The sequence below is a fragment of the Xenopus laevis genome, chromosome 9_10L (assembly GCF_017654675.1).
Source record: "Xenopus laevis strain J_2021 chromosome 9_10L, Xenopus_laevis_v10.1, whole genome shotgun sequence".
Classification (NCBI taxonomy): Eukaryota; Metazoa; Chordata; class Amphibia; order Anura; family Pipidae; genus Xenopus; species Xenopus laevis.
Genome location: NC_054387.1, coordinates 380972 through 395152, shown reverse-complemented (window position 1 = coordinate 395152; position 14181 = coordinate 380972). Strand labels below are relative to the sequence as shown.

At 40.4% G+C, this 14181-nt stretch overlaps 1 protein-coding gene across 8 annotated transcripts in view; it reads left to right on the top strand.

Annotated features, from left to right (window-relative positions):
• The window catches only part of atp6v0a1.L (ATPase, H+ transporting, lysosomal V0 subunit a1 L homeolog), a 39470-nt gene that overhangs the window by 7169 nt on the left and 18120 nt on the right, over positions 1-14181 (top strand). For 4 of the 8 annotated variants that reach the window (XM_041577362.1, XM_018234076.2, XM_018234074.2 and 1 more), the window contains exons 2-7: positions 2632-2777; positions 3680-3758; positions 4595-4692; positions 6483-6611; positions 11200-11309; positions 11454-11580. In XM_041577362.1, coding sequence (XP_041433296.1) covers positions 2661-2777; positions 3680-3758; positions 4595-4692; positions 6483-6611; positions 11200-11309; positions 11454-11580 — 660 coding nt within the window. In that variant the 5' untranslated portion in view covers positions 2632-2660. Of the gene's footprint in view, positions 1-2631; positions 2778-3679; positions 3759-4594; positions 4693-6364; positions 6612-11199; positions 11310-11453; positions 11581-14181 lie in introns of those variants that run through there. The other 4 variants (XR_005964229.1, XM_018234078.2, XM_018234077.2 and 1 more) reach the window with 3 other exon arrangements.

The following is a 14181-nucleotide window of genomic DNA, read 5'->3' as shown; positions in this document are numbered from 1 at the left end:
GATAATGTCCATTTGGCCCAGCATGTTGGTGGCTTGATCAGATAAAGACACACTTGTTTGGTGATCACCCCAAATCAGTGGAACTTGTATCACATACCCGGCTCAAGGCTTTTGGTGTTTTAAAAGAAAAGGGAGAATGCATGATCCATACTAATTATTTGGCCATTTTTAATAACTTTAGGAAACATTTAACATGATGCTGACACTCTTTCAGTTTTTTACCCCTTTATAACCCCTTACCCAACCCCAGGAGGCTCTGACCCCCCAAGATATTTTGTGTGTTGGTCACAATTTACATACGTTGAACATCATCGCTGAAATGTTCACCTGCAAGTAATCCTAGTTCTCTGTCCCAATATGTCTGTGTAATAATGAGGCTGAAGTTAAACTCATATAGCAAATCTCCTCTTCCACTTTGATAACAAAGATGACTGTATTTTTGGGTTTGTCAGTTGCTGATCATGGGACTGAGCGTGGGGCCAAAGGAAAAGTTTGGTTTTCTTATAACTGCCTTCCTTTGTACCATTATTTCACATTCTACAGAAATGGCTAAATACACACAATGCACCAGCTTTTACTCCTCTTTTATTCAACTCAGAATTCTCTTGTAAAGTGCCATGAGTTGTACCCACAATGCATTGTGTTCCCCAAAATCCCAGCGTGATCACGGGCACCAGTATTAGGGCTCTTACTCACTTGCGTTCTGACCTGCGCTCCCCTGCGTTCCGTTTTTTGGCGTTCAGCCGCAGGGGAGCGCAGGAATAGACGCATGTCATTATTTCAAATGTGCCTGTACTCACACAGGCGCGTGTAGGCGCCGAACGCAGGTTGAGACGCAACATGCTGCATTTTTCCTGCGTTCGGCGCCTACACGCGCCTGAGTGAGTACAGGCACATTTGAAATAATGACATGCGTCTATTCCTGCGCTCCCCTGCGGCTGAACGACAAAAAACAGAATGCAGGGGAGCGCAGGTCAGAACGCAAGTGAGTAAGAGCCCTAAATGGAAATGAATGGTAAATACAATTGGTGTGAGTAATGGCATTAGTGTCCAGATCACTTGGATTAGATCAGTTACGGCTGTTGGTACAACCTTAAGAGAATCTTGCAATTGTCAGCAGATCCAGGCTGATTGCATTGAATTAATGCGTGTAATTAGCGTGTAATTAGTGTGTAATTCATCAGAGTGGCTTGAAGAGCTGCACAGGAGCTTGCTGCAAGGAGAGTGTATGGAGACAAGTTTGTTTCTAAATAGCGGCAGTTTCATGCAGTTCAGCCGTTCATCTCATTTTATCAGCTCCGGAAATTCTGATATAAATCTGTGAACAAACCTTTTCACTATTGTGATGGCATACGACAAGCTCCTGACTCCTTCTATCATTTTTATTGTTTGTTACACGAGTTTGAGTGGTAATATAATATCTAAACTATTATTATACTATCTCATAATCAGAAATGTCACAGAACGAGATACTCGCTTTCCACTGTAAAGATAATGGGAAGTCGTTATGTAAATCTTACTGCTCTACAGATCCAGGAGCCTCCAGGAGACAAGATCTTTGTGTTTGCATAATAAATCTCATTCCATAGTTTGCTCTTGTTTTTTTTGGGCCACTGTAAAATTGGTAAGGCCATATAGTACCAGAGCTGCTTGATCAGAGCCCTTCCATTCTAGCAGAAAGAGCGTCATATATTTACTTTGTTTTCCTTAAAGCTTCAGTCCATGATAAATGTAGAAAGTAATGGCCATTGCTCATGCGTCTAGTTAAAGGGGTTGTTCATCTTTAATGTAACTGTTCGTATGATGTAGAGAGTGATATTGGGAGTCAATTTGCAATTGGTTTAGATTTTTTATTATCTGTGGTTTTTGACTTATTTAGCTTTTTATTCAACAGCTTTACAGTTTGCAATTTTCTGTAATCTGATTGCTAGGGTCCAAATTACCCTAGCAACCATGCACTGATGTGAATAAGAGACTGGAATATGAATAAGAGAGGCCTGAATAGAAAGAGGAGAAATAAAAAGTAGCAGTAGTAGTAGTAACAATAAATGTGTAGCTTTACAAAGCATTTGTATTTAAATAGGGTCAGTGACCCCCATCTGAAAGCTGGGAAGAGTCAGAAGAAGAAGGCAAATAATTCAAAAACTATAGAAATTAAATAATGAAGCCAATTGAAAAGTTGCTTATAAATAGCCATTCTAACATATTCACTATACATAAAAACTGGATAATACTGGTATGAAGGATTTTAAGATTACATGTCCCTGTGTGTGTGTGTGTTTGTAGATATATAAATATATATATGTAAATTTAATCTTTGGTACAAAAATAATAAATTTTAATGCAACTGAAAATAAAAATAAATAAATAAATAGCCATTCTATAACATACTAAAAGTTAACTTAAAGTTGAACCATCCGTGCGAGTGGTTGTTTAGTCACATGTGTGAATATGTAACTTTAGTTATACCCAGACGTTCTCTTACCTTCCTGTGATACTTTGTTCTCCATTCATATTATGTGTTTCACTTTTGTTATTCTCTGCGGAAACCAAATGTGACAGCCCTTGTTATATAGAACTAGAGCTGAGATGGGTCTATATATTTCAATATATTCTTTTCTATTCTTCTAGGTACAACCGTAGTAAGGAATCCAGAAACCATGGGGGAACTCTTCCGAAGTGAGGAGATGACCTTGGCCCAGCTTTTCCTTCAGTCTGAAGCTGCTTATTGCTGTGTTAGTGAACTGGGAGAGCTGGGGAAAGTCCAGTTTAGAGATGTAAGTTCACCATCTAGCACATTGGCCAACACTGCCTGTGTATTAACCCCACAAAACCATATGTTTTATTTGCAAACTTCATATACATATGAATTCTAAATTAATCAATAGACCACAGACCTGTAGGTATGAGAGGCACTTACTAGTGTACACATAAGAGATAATAAATGTAGTGTAAGTAAATATTTTTTTGCTCAACTAACATGATATGGATTTATATCCTAGGGCGACAGGTCCCCTTTAATATTCCAATACCCCCCCCATGGGCCTCTTCTCCAGTGTAAGAAATGTCATCTTAGTCAACTTATTTCATTGGTACACTTTAATAGCTTTGTCACCCTTCTCTGGATGTTTTTGTGTTAGGGTTACTACTATCCTTTTTGTGCACTGGAGACTAAGGGGGTCCAAATGCCAAAAATTAGAGTTTTTGGGGTTTTTTACTATAAAATTTATTAAACCCTGAGGGTGTTAAAAGTCCGAATAAAAAAGTATTCCAACTCGGACCTGCCAAGTTCATGTAAGTCAATGGGAGAAGTCCTGAAAATATTTTTTGTGCAATAACCCGAAGATTTTGTGGATTCGATTTTTTCCCGCACAGGAAATTTTCAGGAAAATGTATTGATAAATAAGGGGAAAAAAACCCGTGCAGATTTGATGGGAGTAGTTTTCAGAAAACACTCAGATATTTTCAGATTTTGATAAATAACCCCCTAAATGTATAGTTCATACTACAGGTTCATGGTATCATGCAGGGCTTGTTTTTTTGCCCTTTGAGGGCAGTAGTTGCTATAAACCTACCCATGCTTCTGGGCACTAAAGAATTCGTGACGATGTATCACATGACATGCTTGTTTTATTCCAATCCTAACATCTCTTTGTCTATTTGCTTTTCCCATCTCCAGTTAAATCCAGATGTCAATGTATTCCAGAGGAAATTTGTCAATGAGGTCCGAAGATGCGAAGAAATGGACCGTAAACTGCGTATGTATTTCAGATACATTTTAGATGCAGAATTCCATCTCTTAACAACTCTGACATGGTGGCATGTGCTTTCTGCTTCCTCTTACAGTTTGCAATGTGTATTCACGCTGCCAGTATGGTGCCAAGGTCAGGGACAGGAATGCGGCAGCAGGGCCGGCCTTAGGCCTATTGGACCAGTTGGGCCCAATAGGGCCCCGCACCTCTGGGGGTCCCGCACCACAGATAATATTTCCCTCAGCACATGATGCTGCCTGGCCTGCCCCCAACTTTGTCCAGCCCATCCCCAAATCCATAGGTCCAGCCCACCCCCAACTCTGATAAGCCAGCCTATGCCCCAACTCCATAGGTCTAGCCTGCCCCCAACTCTCATAGGCCCAGCTTTCCTCCAACCTTGATAGGCCCTGCCTGCCCCCAATCCAACCAAGCCTGCTCCCAAGCTGAATCGGCCCAGCCTGCCCCAAACTAATTGGCCCAGTCCACTCTCCTATTTCCTCCCTCTCACTCTTACCCTGTGTGCCCCTATTATGTGCCCCTATTTCATCCCTCTCACTCTCTTACCTTGTCTGCCCCTTTCCTTTCTATTTTGTGCCTGTATGCCCTTATTTTCCTAAATACTTGGTGTGTCAGTAGCAAGCAACACTTTGTCTAGGGGCCCCGCCAACATGTTCCCAATTGGGCCCCACATTTGATAGGATCAGCCCTGTGCGGCAGGCACAAATTTGAATTTTGAATTAAAAGAAAAGAAAATAGGCCTTCCTGTGTAATTATACGATATTCTGATGTTACTGCATTTCTGGTGCAGTGTGTACAAAATACTAATGAATGAATCCTTGTAGGGTTTGTGGAAAAGGAGGTGAAGAAAGCAAATATTTCAATCCTTGACACTGGCGAGAACCCAGAAGTCCCCTTTCCTAGGGACATTATTGACCTTGAGGTAAGTAATGGGAATGTTTTAGTCTTTCAGTTTTAGTTTTTGTTTGACACCCACACGATCTCTGTCACTTGGCGTCATTGCATCTTCATGTTCAGCAAATCTATTTTGGGAACAACGTGAAAAATGTATATAATCTTGTCGGAGGTGCAGAATGAGCGATTACTGACATTTTCTGCACCTTTGTGACATATTTATAGTTTGCCAATGAGCAGCCTCAGGCTGTACTACAACACATTCAAAATGACTAAATGTCTAAAGAACGTGCTTAACCTACAGTAGAAATAATGTTTTTTCAATAATAACTTCTTGTGATCCAGAGTATTTTATCAGCCCATTAGCTGATTACTTTGTGTTAATATCCAAGGGAAATAATTGCCCTCCTTTGTATTCTTGTCTCCTCTGCACTTCATAGAATGTCATGTAAATAAGTCGATTTTAGTGCCTGAAAACACCTAAAACCTGTGTAGAGATATGGGCTGAAATACTAAGGGGCAAATTCATCAAGGGTCGAATATCGAGGGTTAATTAACCCTCGATATTCGACTTTGAATGAAAATCCTTCGAATATCGAAGTCGAAGGATTTTGCACAAATACTTTGATCGAAGGAATAATCATTTGATCGAACGATTAAATCCTTCGAATCAAACGATTAAATCCTTCGAATCGAACGATTAAATCCTTCGAATCGAACGATTAAATCCTTCGAATCGAACGATTAAATCCTTCGAATCGAACGATTAAATCCTTCGAATCGAACGATTAAATCCTTCGAATCGAACGACTAAATCCTTCGAATCGAACGACTAAATCCTTCGAATCGAACGACTAAATCCTTCGAATCGAACGACTAAATCCTTCGAATCGAACGACTAAATCCTTCGAATCGAACGACTAAATCCTTCGAATCGAACGACTAAATCCTTCGAATCGAACGACTAAATCCTTCGAATCGAACGACTAAATCCTTCGAATCGAACGACTAAATCCTTCGAATCGAACGACTAAATCCTTCGAATCGAACGACTAAATCCTTCGAATCGAACGACTAAATCCTTCGAATCGAACGACTAAATCCTTCGAATCGAACGACTAAATCCTTCGAATCGAACGACTAAATCCTTCGAATCGAACGACTAAATCCTTCGAATCGAACGATTAAATCCTTCGAATCGAACGATTAAATCCTTCCAATCGAACGATTAAATCCTTCCAATCGAACGATTAAATCCTTCCAATCGAACGATTAAATCCTTCAAATCGAACGATTAAATCCTTCAAATCGAACGATTTGAAGGATTTTAATCCAACGATCGAAGGATTATCCTTCGACCAAAAAAAGTTAGCCAAGACTATGGGGACCTTCCCCATAGGCTAACATTGGGTTCGTTAGCTTTTAGATGGCGAACTAGGGGGTCAAAGTTTTTTCTGAAAGAGACAGTACTTCGACTATCGAATGGTCGAATAGTGGAATGATTTTTAGTTCGAATCCTACGATTCGAAGTCGTGGTCGAAGTAGCCCATTCGATGATCGAAGTAGCCAAAAAAACACTTTGAAATTCAAAATATTTTTTCTTCTATTCCTTCACTCGAAGTTAATGAATTGTCCCCTAAGTGTAATTTTGCAAGCAAATAAATAACAAGCACTCTTACTTATGCTCTATATATTTTCAGACCTATTGACAACTTATCCGCCCATGTACGTGGGACCCCCAACAGGCATGCCTGACTGATGCCTAAATCATTTCTTCCTTCCTTCATGATTTTGATTTTCTTCATTCATTCCAAACAGGCAAATTTTGAAAAGATTGAGATTGAACTGAAAGAAATAAACACAAACCAAGAGGCTTTGAAGAGGAACTTCCTTGAACTGACGGAGTTAAAATTCATTCTGCGCAAAACCCAGCAATTTTTTGATGAGGTCAGCGTTTCCACACCTCTCCGTTAAAGAACTGTGGGGGTTTTAACCCCTGGTCTCGTGGGCTAACACAGTGTAGGGCCGCCAGTACAGACTCACATATAAAGTAAATGCAACACGCTTGATATAATCTTTATAGAGCCTCAGCTACTAATACAGCACGTTCAGTTCACTTCTATGATTAACAATGCTATACCTTCTGATTGCACAACAAGTTTGCACTTATCTTGGGAGAACAGGTTCTACTCTTCCTTTTCATATTGTTCTGCAAGTGTCTCTGAATCCCAGCCTTAGGACTGATCTATTTTTGCCTGTCTGGGTTTGGGCAAATCATTGCAGACACAGAAAGCGATTTTCTGATCTTGCTTATCTTTTCTGCAATCGATTGATTTTGCTTGGTGCTGGATAGATTTTAAAATAAATAAGCTTTTTTCCCTTCCACAAGCAATTTTTTGACAAAAATAGAAAGCACCTGAAACCCGGTGACACTTTTATTTTTGGCAACAATCCATAAAAAATAAACCAAAATGGCAGGGCCCAAACAATGAGCAGGCAGTTGTATATATAGATATGGTATAGGTCTGGTAGGTTTAAACATTATTAGGTGCAGCACTCCATATGTAAGTGTCAAAGGTAAGTGAAGAATAAACACGTCTGTTGTCGCTTTCCTCTGTGCCTCTAAGAGAACCATAAATGTAGACAGTCAATACCTCTTTATTGGTAAATGAAATGGTTTATGAAAACAATGCTATATATTTGTTGCAGCAAGCAGGTTTCTCTCTATTCTGAATGGCAAGTATAGCTGTATTGAAGGGGCCAATCAGAATAGGTTTCCTAGCTTGCAGAATAAGGGTTAATGGCATGCAGGTGGCTTATCTCTTCAAAAACCCTTCTGTCACCCTCCACTTCTATCCCACATTTGGGGTTCATATGTTTTCCCATCAAATAGGCTGCATCCTTCAGTAGGCTGAGCATTCCTGTTTGCTGTGACAGAGGCATGAATGATCAATTGGGCTCTTCATGTTAAATCAAAAGCTTCTGTGTAAATGTGACCAATCATATTACATGTATGAGATCTAGTATTCATATTGCTAGGAAGCCTGGATAAAATGACTTAAATGAATGGGGCGAATGTGGCTGCAAAAACTCAATAGGATTATTTTGCCGTTAATCATTTAATCGGAGATGCCTTATACTCCGTACACTGCTTTATCTTTGAAATGAGGCTAAAAGGAATGTTTTTATTACATTGCTGTTGCATTTGTGAGGGTGCAACCTTCTTTATTGTTTTTTATTTCTTCTTTTAGCGTGCCATGAATGTTTTAAAGGGGAAGTACACCTTTATGAAGCATTCTTGATTTAAAATTATGTATAAAAGAAGCCACAATTTAGAAGGGCAGTATATATACCTTTTTCATCGAGTTTGGCTTCCTGGCTAATGATCATGGATCACAGGAGAGACCTGCTGAGACCCATAGGCAGCTAATGCCCAATGCAGCGTATGTTATTTGTTTTGATAACTGTTTTGACCCTACACATATCCTATCGTTTTGCTTACTCAGTCAAAAGTGACTAAGCCAACAGCTCATGTACTGTACAATTGTATTTCTTTGTATACTATCTATACTGTCTCCTTTAAATTCCCATTAAAAAATCACAATTCTGCTTTTTTTGTGACACCTTCTCTGCAGTTAAAGTCAGATCAGCAATTTGCCCACACCGGCGACTAATCTCCCCGAACTGCCTTCCCGCTGCCTAGAATGTAAATCGTGGTCAGGGTGGCACTCACAGCGCTTCGTTTTCTGAAGTCGCCCAAAGTTGCCTCACAACAGGGCCGGATTTACATAGTGGGCGCCCCTAGGCCCACTGCCGTTTGTCACCCCTGTCCCCTCCCCTTTATTCATGCAAATTTTCATCATCAATGGGGAAATTTAAAAGATTATTGTATCTCCAGCGCATCCCCAGTGTTTTTGTATCAATGTGGGTGTGGTTGGGCAGCATGCCGCCCCCCTAAAATCCTGCTGCCCTAGGCCCGGGCCTAGGTGGCCTTTCCCCAAATCCGGGCCTGCTCACAACTAAGCGCTCCGAGTGCCATCCCGCTGGTGATATGCATTCTAGCTGACGGGAAGGCAGTTTGGGGAGATTAGTTGCCCTGAAGAAGAGGAGATTTGTCGTCGGGCGATAATCTCCTAAAATCTGAGCGTGTCTCAGCCCTAAGAGAGTTTGGTGTGAACAAAAGCATCCCCCCCTCTTCCTATCTGTGTAAGAGAATGTGCCATAGATCTCTTGTATGTTTCCTTTTATCTCCAGTACATTCAGCAGTTGTGCCAATGAAAATAACAGCTTTGCTTTGTTTCCATACATGTCTGCTGCTTTGTCCTTTGTTTCTGTGTTGTCACACATTTAATATTAATATTAAACTTTCCAGAGCACATCACTGCCATTGGCTTTCTCTAGGGACCTGCCTCATGCAGGCCTATTTGACTGTACAGCTTAATGACATATTAGTGACCTATTAGTGACATATTAATGACATATTTGCTGCAGCAATCACTCATTTCCTAACCAGAGTCTAATGCAGTATTCAGATGTGTCCCTGAATATCAGTCTCTACATCATACTAAACGTTCATTTAAAGGCAAGCAACCCCTTTAAAAGCACTGAATATTTTTAATAAATGTATATTGAAAAGTTGCTTAGAATTATGTTTAATTTTAGAAGCCTAATGTTAATTTTGGGGTTGACTTGCCCTTTAATGCTGCATAAACTGAGTACAGAGTACCTTGCACATGACGTGGCAGCTGTCAGCTTAAGGGAACACTTTATACCCATAATGAATATTTAAGCAACAGATAGTTTTTATCATATTAAGTGGCATATGAAAGAATCTTATCAAACTGGAATATATATTTAAGTAAATATTGTCCTTTTACATCTCTTGCCTTGAGCCACCATCTTATGATGGTCTGTGTGCTGCCTCAGAGATCAACTGACCAGAAATACTGTAGCTCTAACTGTAACAGGAAGAGATCACCTGACCAGAAATACTGAAGCTCTAACTGTAACAGGAAGAGATCAGCTGACCAGAAATACTGCAGCTCTAACTGTAACAGGAAGAGATCACCTGACCAGAAATACTGAAGCTCTAACTGTAACAGGAAGAGATCAGCTGACCAGAAATAGTGCAGCTCTAACTGTAACAGGAAGAAGTGAGGAAGTAAAAGACAGAACCCTGTCTATTAATTGGCTCATGTGACCTAACATGTTTGGTTTGTTTGTGTGCACCGTGAATCCTACGATCCCAGGGGGCGGCCCTTATTTTTTAAAATGGCAGTTTTCTATTGATGATTGCCCAGTCGCACATACAACTAAAACAGTATATTATTATGAAAATGGTTTATTTACATGAAGCAGGGTTTTACACATGAGCTGTTTTATGCAATATCTTTTTATAGTGACCTACATTGTTCAGGAGGGTATAGTTTTCCTTTAAATGTAGATCAGATGTAGCGTCATAATTATTGCCATCTCATAATTGTCAGAAAATTCTGGACTCCTTCATTTTATATATATATATATATATATATATATATATATATATATATATATATATATATATATATATATATATATATATATATATATAGTGTTATTTGTTGAAAGTATCCATTTAATGTGCTGTGCCTTTTCTTAAAAATGGATGCTTGCTTGGACAAAGCAACGTTACTATAAAATGGATGTGAGAGTTTGCAGCCTTGGATGATGCTCGGCACATGAGTGCAACCAGAATCCTTTGCTGCCTTGTCCTATGCCATTCTGCAGCTCAGCGGCTTTACTATATAGAACGTGCCTTCCCTATGACTCTATGTATTAATGCAAGTGACACCACTGAATGCTCATTATATACTGACACAGTCATTCTCATTTACCAACACTGGGCACATTTGCACCTGAACTGTGACTTCATGCAACCAGTCTGTAATCAGCTTTGTTCAGCCGGCTGCTGGTAGAACAATGAAAGCTGGAATCTAATTGGTTGCCATGAGTTACTGCCCAGGTTCCAATGTGGCCCGTATTGATAAATGAGCCCAGTGTGTTAGGGACTAGCAGCCATAATGGAGTATAGTTCAGTGTGCTACACATTGTCCTCAGATAAGGGAAATGTACATAGAGGTCTAGTTATGAATAATTACTTAGTATTTGTATGTGTGCAGCATGCACTACTCCCTGTGTACTTGTTCTGTTTCACACAGATATGTTGTAAATTGAATGACCCTAAATAAATGATAAATTATACAGCAACACAAATAGATATGTAGCTAGCCATTGGACCTTTTAAGTACATTTCTCTCCCCAAAAATGTCATAGACAGTTCAGCTGTGTGCTGCTTGTGTACAGATGAGATGTGTTTGGGGAATAACACTAAGCTTTGTACCTTCTATGACATTTTTACTATTCTGCTGCTAGATTTGGGGACAAATGTATAGATTGCTTGCCTTAATACATAGATACTCATTCCTGCTGATCCCTCACATGGCCCCTGCATGCCACTAACTGCCTTGATTAGCTATTAATTGGTTTGTGAATCCAGGCTCAATTGCATCATCATCATCAGCAGATGGCGGATCCGGATCTTTTGGAAGAATCCTCCACATTGCTGGAGCCCAGTGAGATGGGAAGAGGAGCGCCCTTAAGACTTGGGTAAGTTGAAGCAAAGAATTCCCTTCTAATACAGAGCTGTTGTGCATTCCACTGGTATTGGAATAACTTCTATGTGGAACATAATAATACTTCTCTAATACCCTTACAGTCTGGGGTTTTCATGGTTGTTCATGGGTTTTTCAGCTTTGTGGCTGGAGTGATTAATCGTGAGAGGATCCCAACCTTCGAGAGGATGCTGTGGCGTGTTTGTCGTGGAAATGTCTTCTTGCGTCAGGCACAGATTGAAAACCCATTGGAGGATCCCGTTACGGTAAAGTTCATTTTTTTTGTCTCCACAAATTTCACCTAAACGGAAAAGTAAAGCCTAAAGGTGGCCATACACGGGCCGATAAAAGCTGGAGACAGACCGTGTCGGCAGCTTATTGGCCTGTGTATGGGGCCCCCCGACGGGCTTCACCGATCGAGATCTGGCCGAAAGTCGGCCAGATCTCGATCGGATGGGACAAAAAATCCCGTTGGATCGCGGCCGCATCTATTTGTTGATGCGGTCCCGCGATCCGACCGCCCATTGGCATTCGTTAGGATCCGATCTTTGGGCCCTAGGGCCCACGATCGGATCAGCCCGATATTGCCCACCTCAAGGTGGGCATATCGGGGAGAGATCCGCTCGTTTGACAACATCGCCAAACTAGCGGATCTCTCAGTGTATGGGCACCTTAAGGCTATGGCCACAGGGGGGTGATTTTCCGACTGAGAATAAATGCAGAATCCGCCTTCTCATGTGCCTGTACCTGGAGACAATGGGGTATACTTATCAAAGAGTGAAGTTAGAGGTCATCACTGTCCTCTAGAGTGAAATTCCGTCACACTCTATTCATTTCTAGGGGATTTTGAAAGGTGTATTTATCAAAGGATGAACTTTCCTTTCACCCATTGCTAAATACTCTTTTAAGAATCCCATAGAAATGAATGGAGAGTGGTGGAATTTCACTCTAGAGGACTGTGGTGACCTCTAACTTCACTCTTTGATAAATATACCCCAATAAGTCAGGCAGGGAGCAGGTACATTGAGCATTCTCCCTTATAATGGCGCTCCAAGTGCAGACACATGAGAAGCCTGGTGCAAATGGAGAGACTCATTTTTACGTCTACTTTAGAGGCAAGTTTATCAAAGATCAGATTTTAAATTCACGTGAATTTTTTAAAAAAATACTCCTAAACACCCATAAATTCGAAATTCGACCAATGGAAATTTATTTAGAAAAATCTACATTAATCCGAGCTGAAAAAATTAATCGACCCGAAAACTCGAATCGAATTCAATTCAAATTTTTAAAAACATCGATTGTCAGGAAGGCTGCAAACAACTCAAAATTGATCCCTGAACGTCTCCCATTGACTTGAACAGCAATTCGGCAAGTTTTTGGTGGCGAATAGTTGAATTAAAGTTCTTAAAGGGCCAGAGTATGATAAATTTCGAAAATCAAATGAAAATTTTTAAAAAAAAAACTCGAATCAACTTAGAATTTTGACAGTTTTGACCAAAAGAAACTCATAAGAATCAGTGTAGAATTAGTGTAAAAGTGTTAAAGAGCTGTTCGATAGGTTTTGCTTTCTTCTGGCAGCCCACCTATTTAATATTATATATATACTCTATTTGCCTGCCGGCCCTTTGATCCAGGATCTATAGGCAGGGTCAGACGGGCCAAGCAGAGGATTTCCAAGAACAATTCACATCGTCCCTTTTCTATTTCCACCACAGGATTATATGACATTATCACATTTAGTGTGTGTGAGAGAGACCAATTTCAGGTTCCCTATGAGTTTAGGAGTTCAAGCCTGGATTATTTCCATTGTCTGCTTAATTATTGCTGGATACACTATACACGATTGCTATTATTTATTTCAACCCATTTTACTTACACAAGCTGCCAATAAGAGATCGAATGAATTGTGTGTGTGCTTGTTTAATTGTTCGTATACAAGTAGGTGGATTTTGCAGAACATTCTTATGTATGAGACCTTTCTGTTGTGTATGAGAAAGCTATTGTCCTTGTGTTACACTGAGTGCGTATAGATCCCCTTCCCCATTGTGTGGCCAAGGAAGTGGCTGTACAGTGAGATTAGTCCCAGCAGATTATCAGAGCAGCTTCCTCACACTTATCACACTATCCATCAAACAAACACAGGAAATCTCCTGGATATCTATGGAGCTGGATATCTATGCACACTTCGCTCCATTAAGGAGGCACAATTTTTCCTCTTTGTCTCCTGCCCTGCTCTCTCCCTCTCCAATCTCACTAACTGAAGTTAAAGGAGACATATAATATAAATTAAAAAAAAACTAATTGTGTAGGCAATTATAAGTGATATATGATGTTGCTTTTACATGGTGCTGAAGATTAATATTATCTTTAAAAATAGCCCCTTTATTGGAGCTCCCTATAGATATTCACTGGTCCTTGTCTGTGTTTCAAATGAGGGGTGGGCGTGTCCTAACGGTCCCTGCCAGAAGCACAGTCGGAGGGAGACAGCCAATCACAGCCCTGCAGTCACACAAGCACAGACAGGCTTCAGTTCCCTATCAGGTCCTGCTAGCTGCTGATTGGTTCCTGTCCTACAGTGCAGTGCCGAAAAAATTGGATGACACACACAAATAGCAAATGTGCTAAATCCTTAGTGCTTTTATTTCGATCTCCAACACAACGTTTCGGAGGTATAACCTCCTTTATCAAGTGTTCTCTTTTTCGGCGTATGTAACAAGGGAACCAAGTAAAGCAGCAAGGTTTCTGGATAGAGCACCACCATAATATAGCCATAGCCTTTTGAACTGTTGGAAATTATTGCCTACAGTGCAGTGAGCTGAGTGCACAGCCTGGGAATTCAGGGAGCAGCAAGTGGAAGAGAAGGG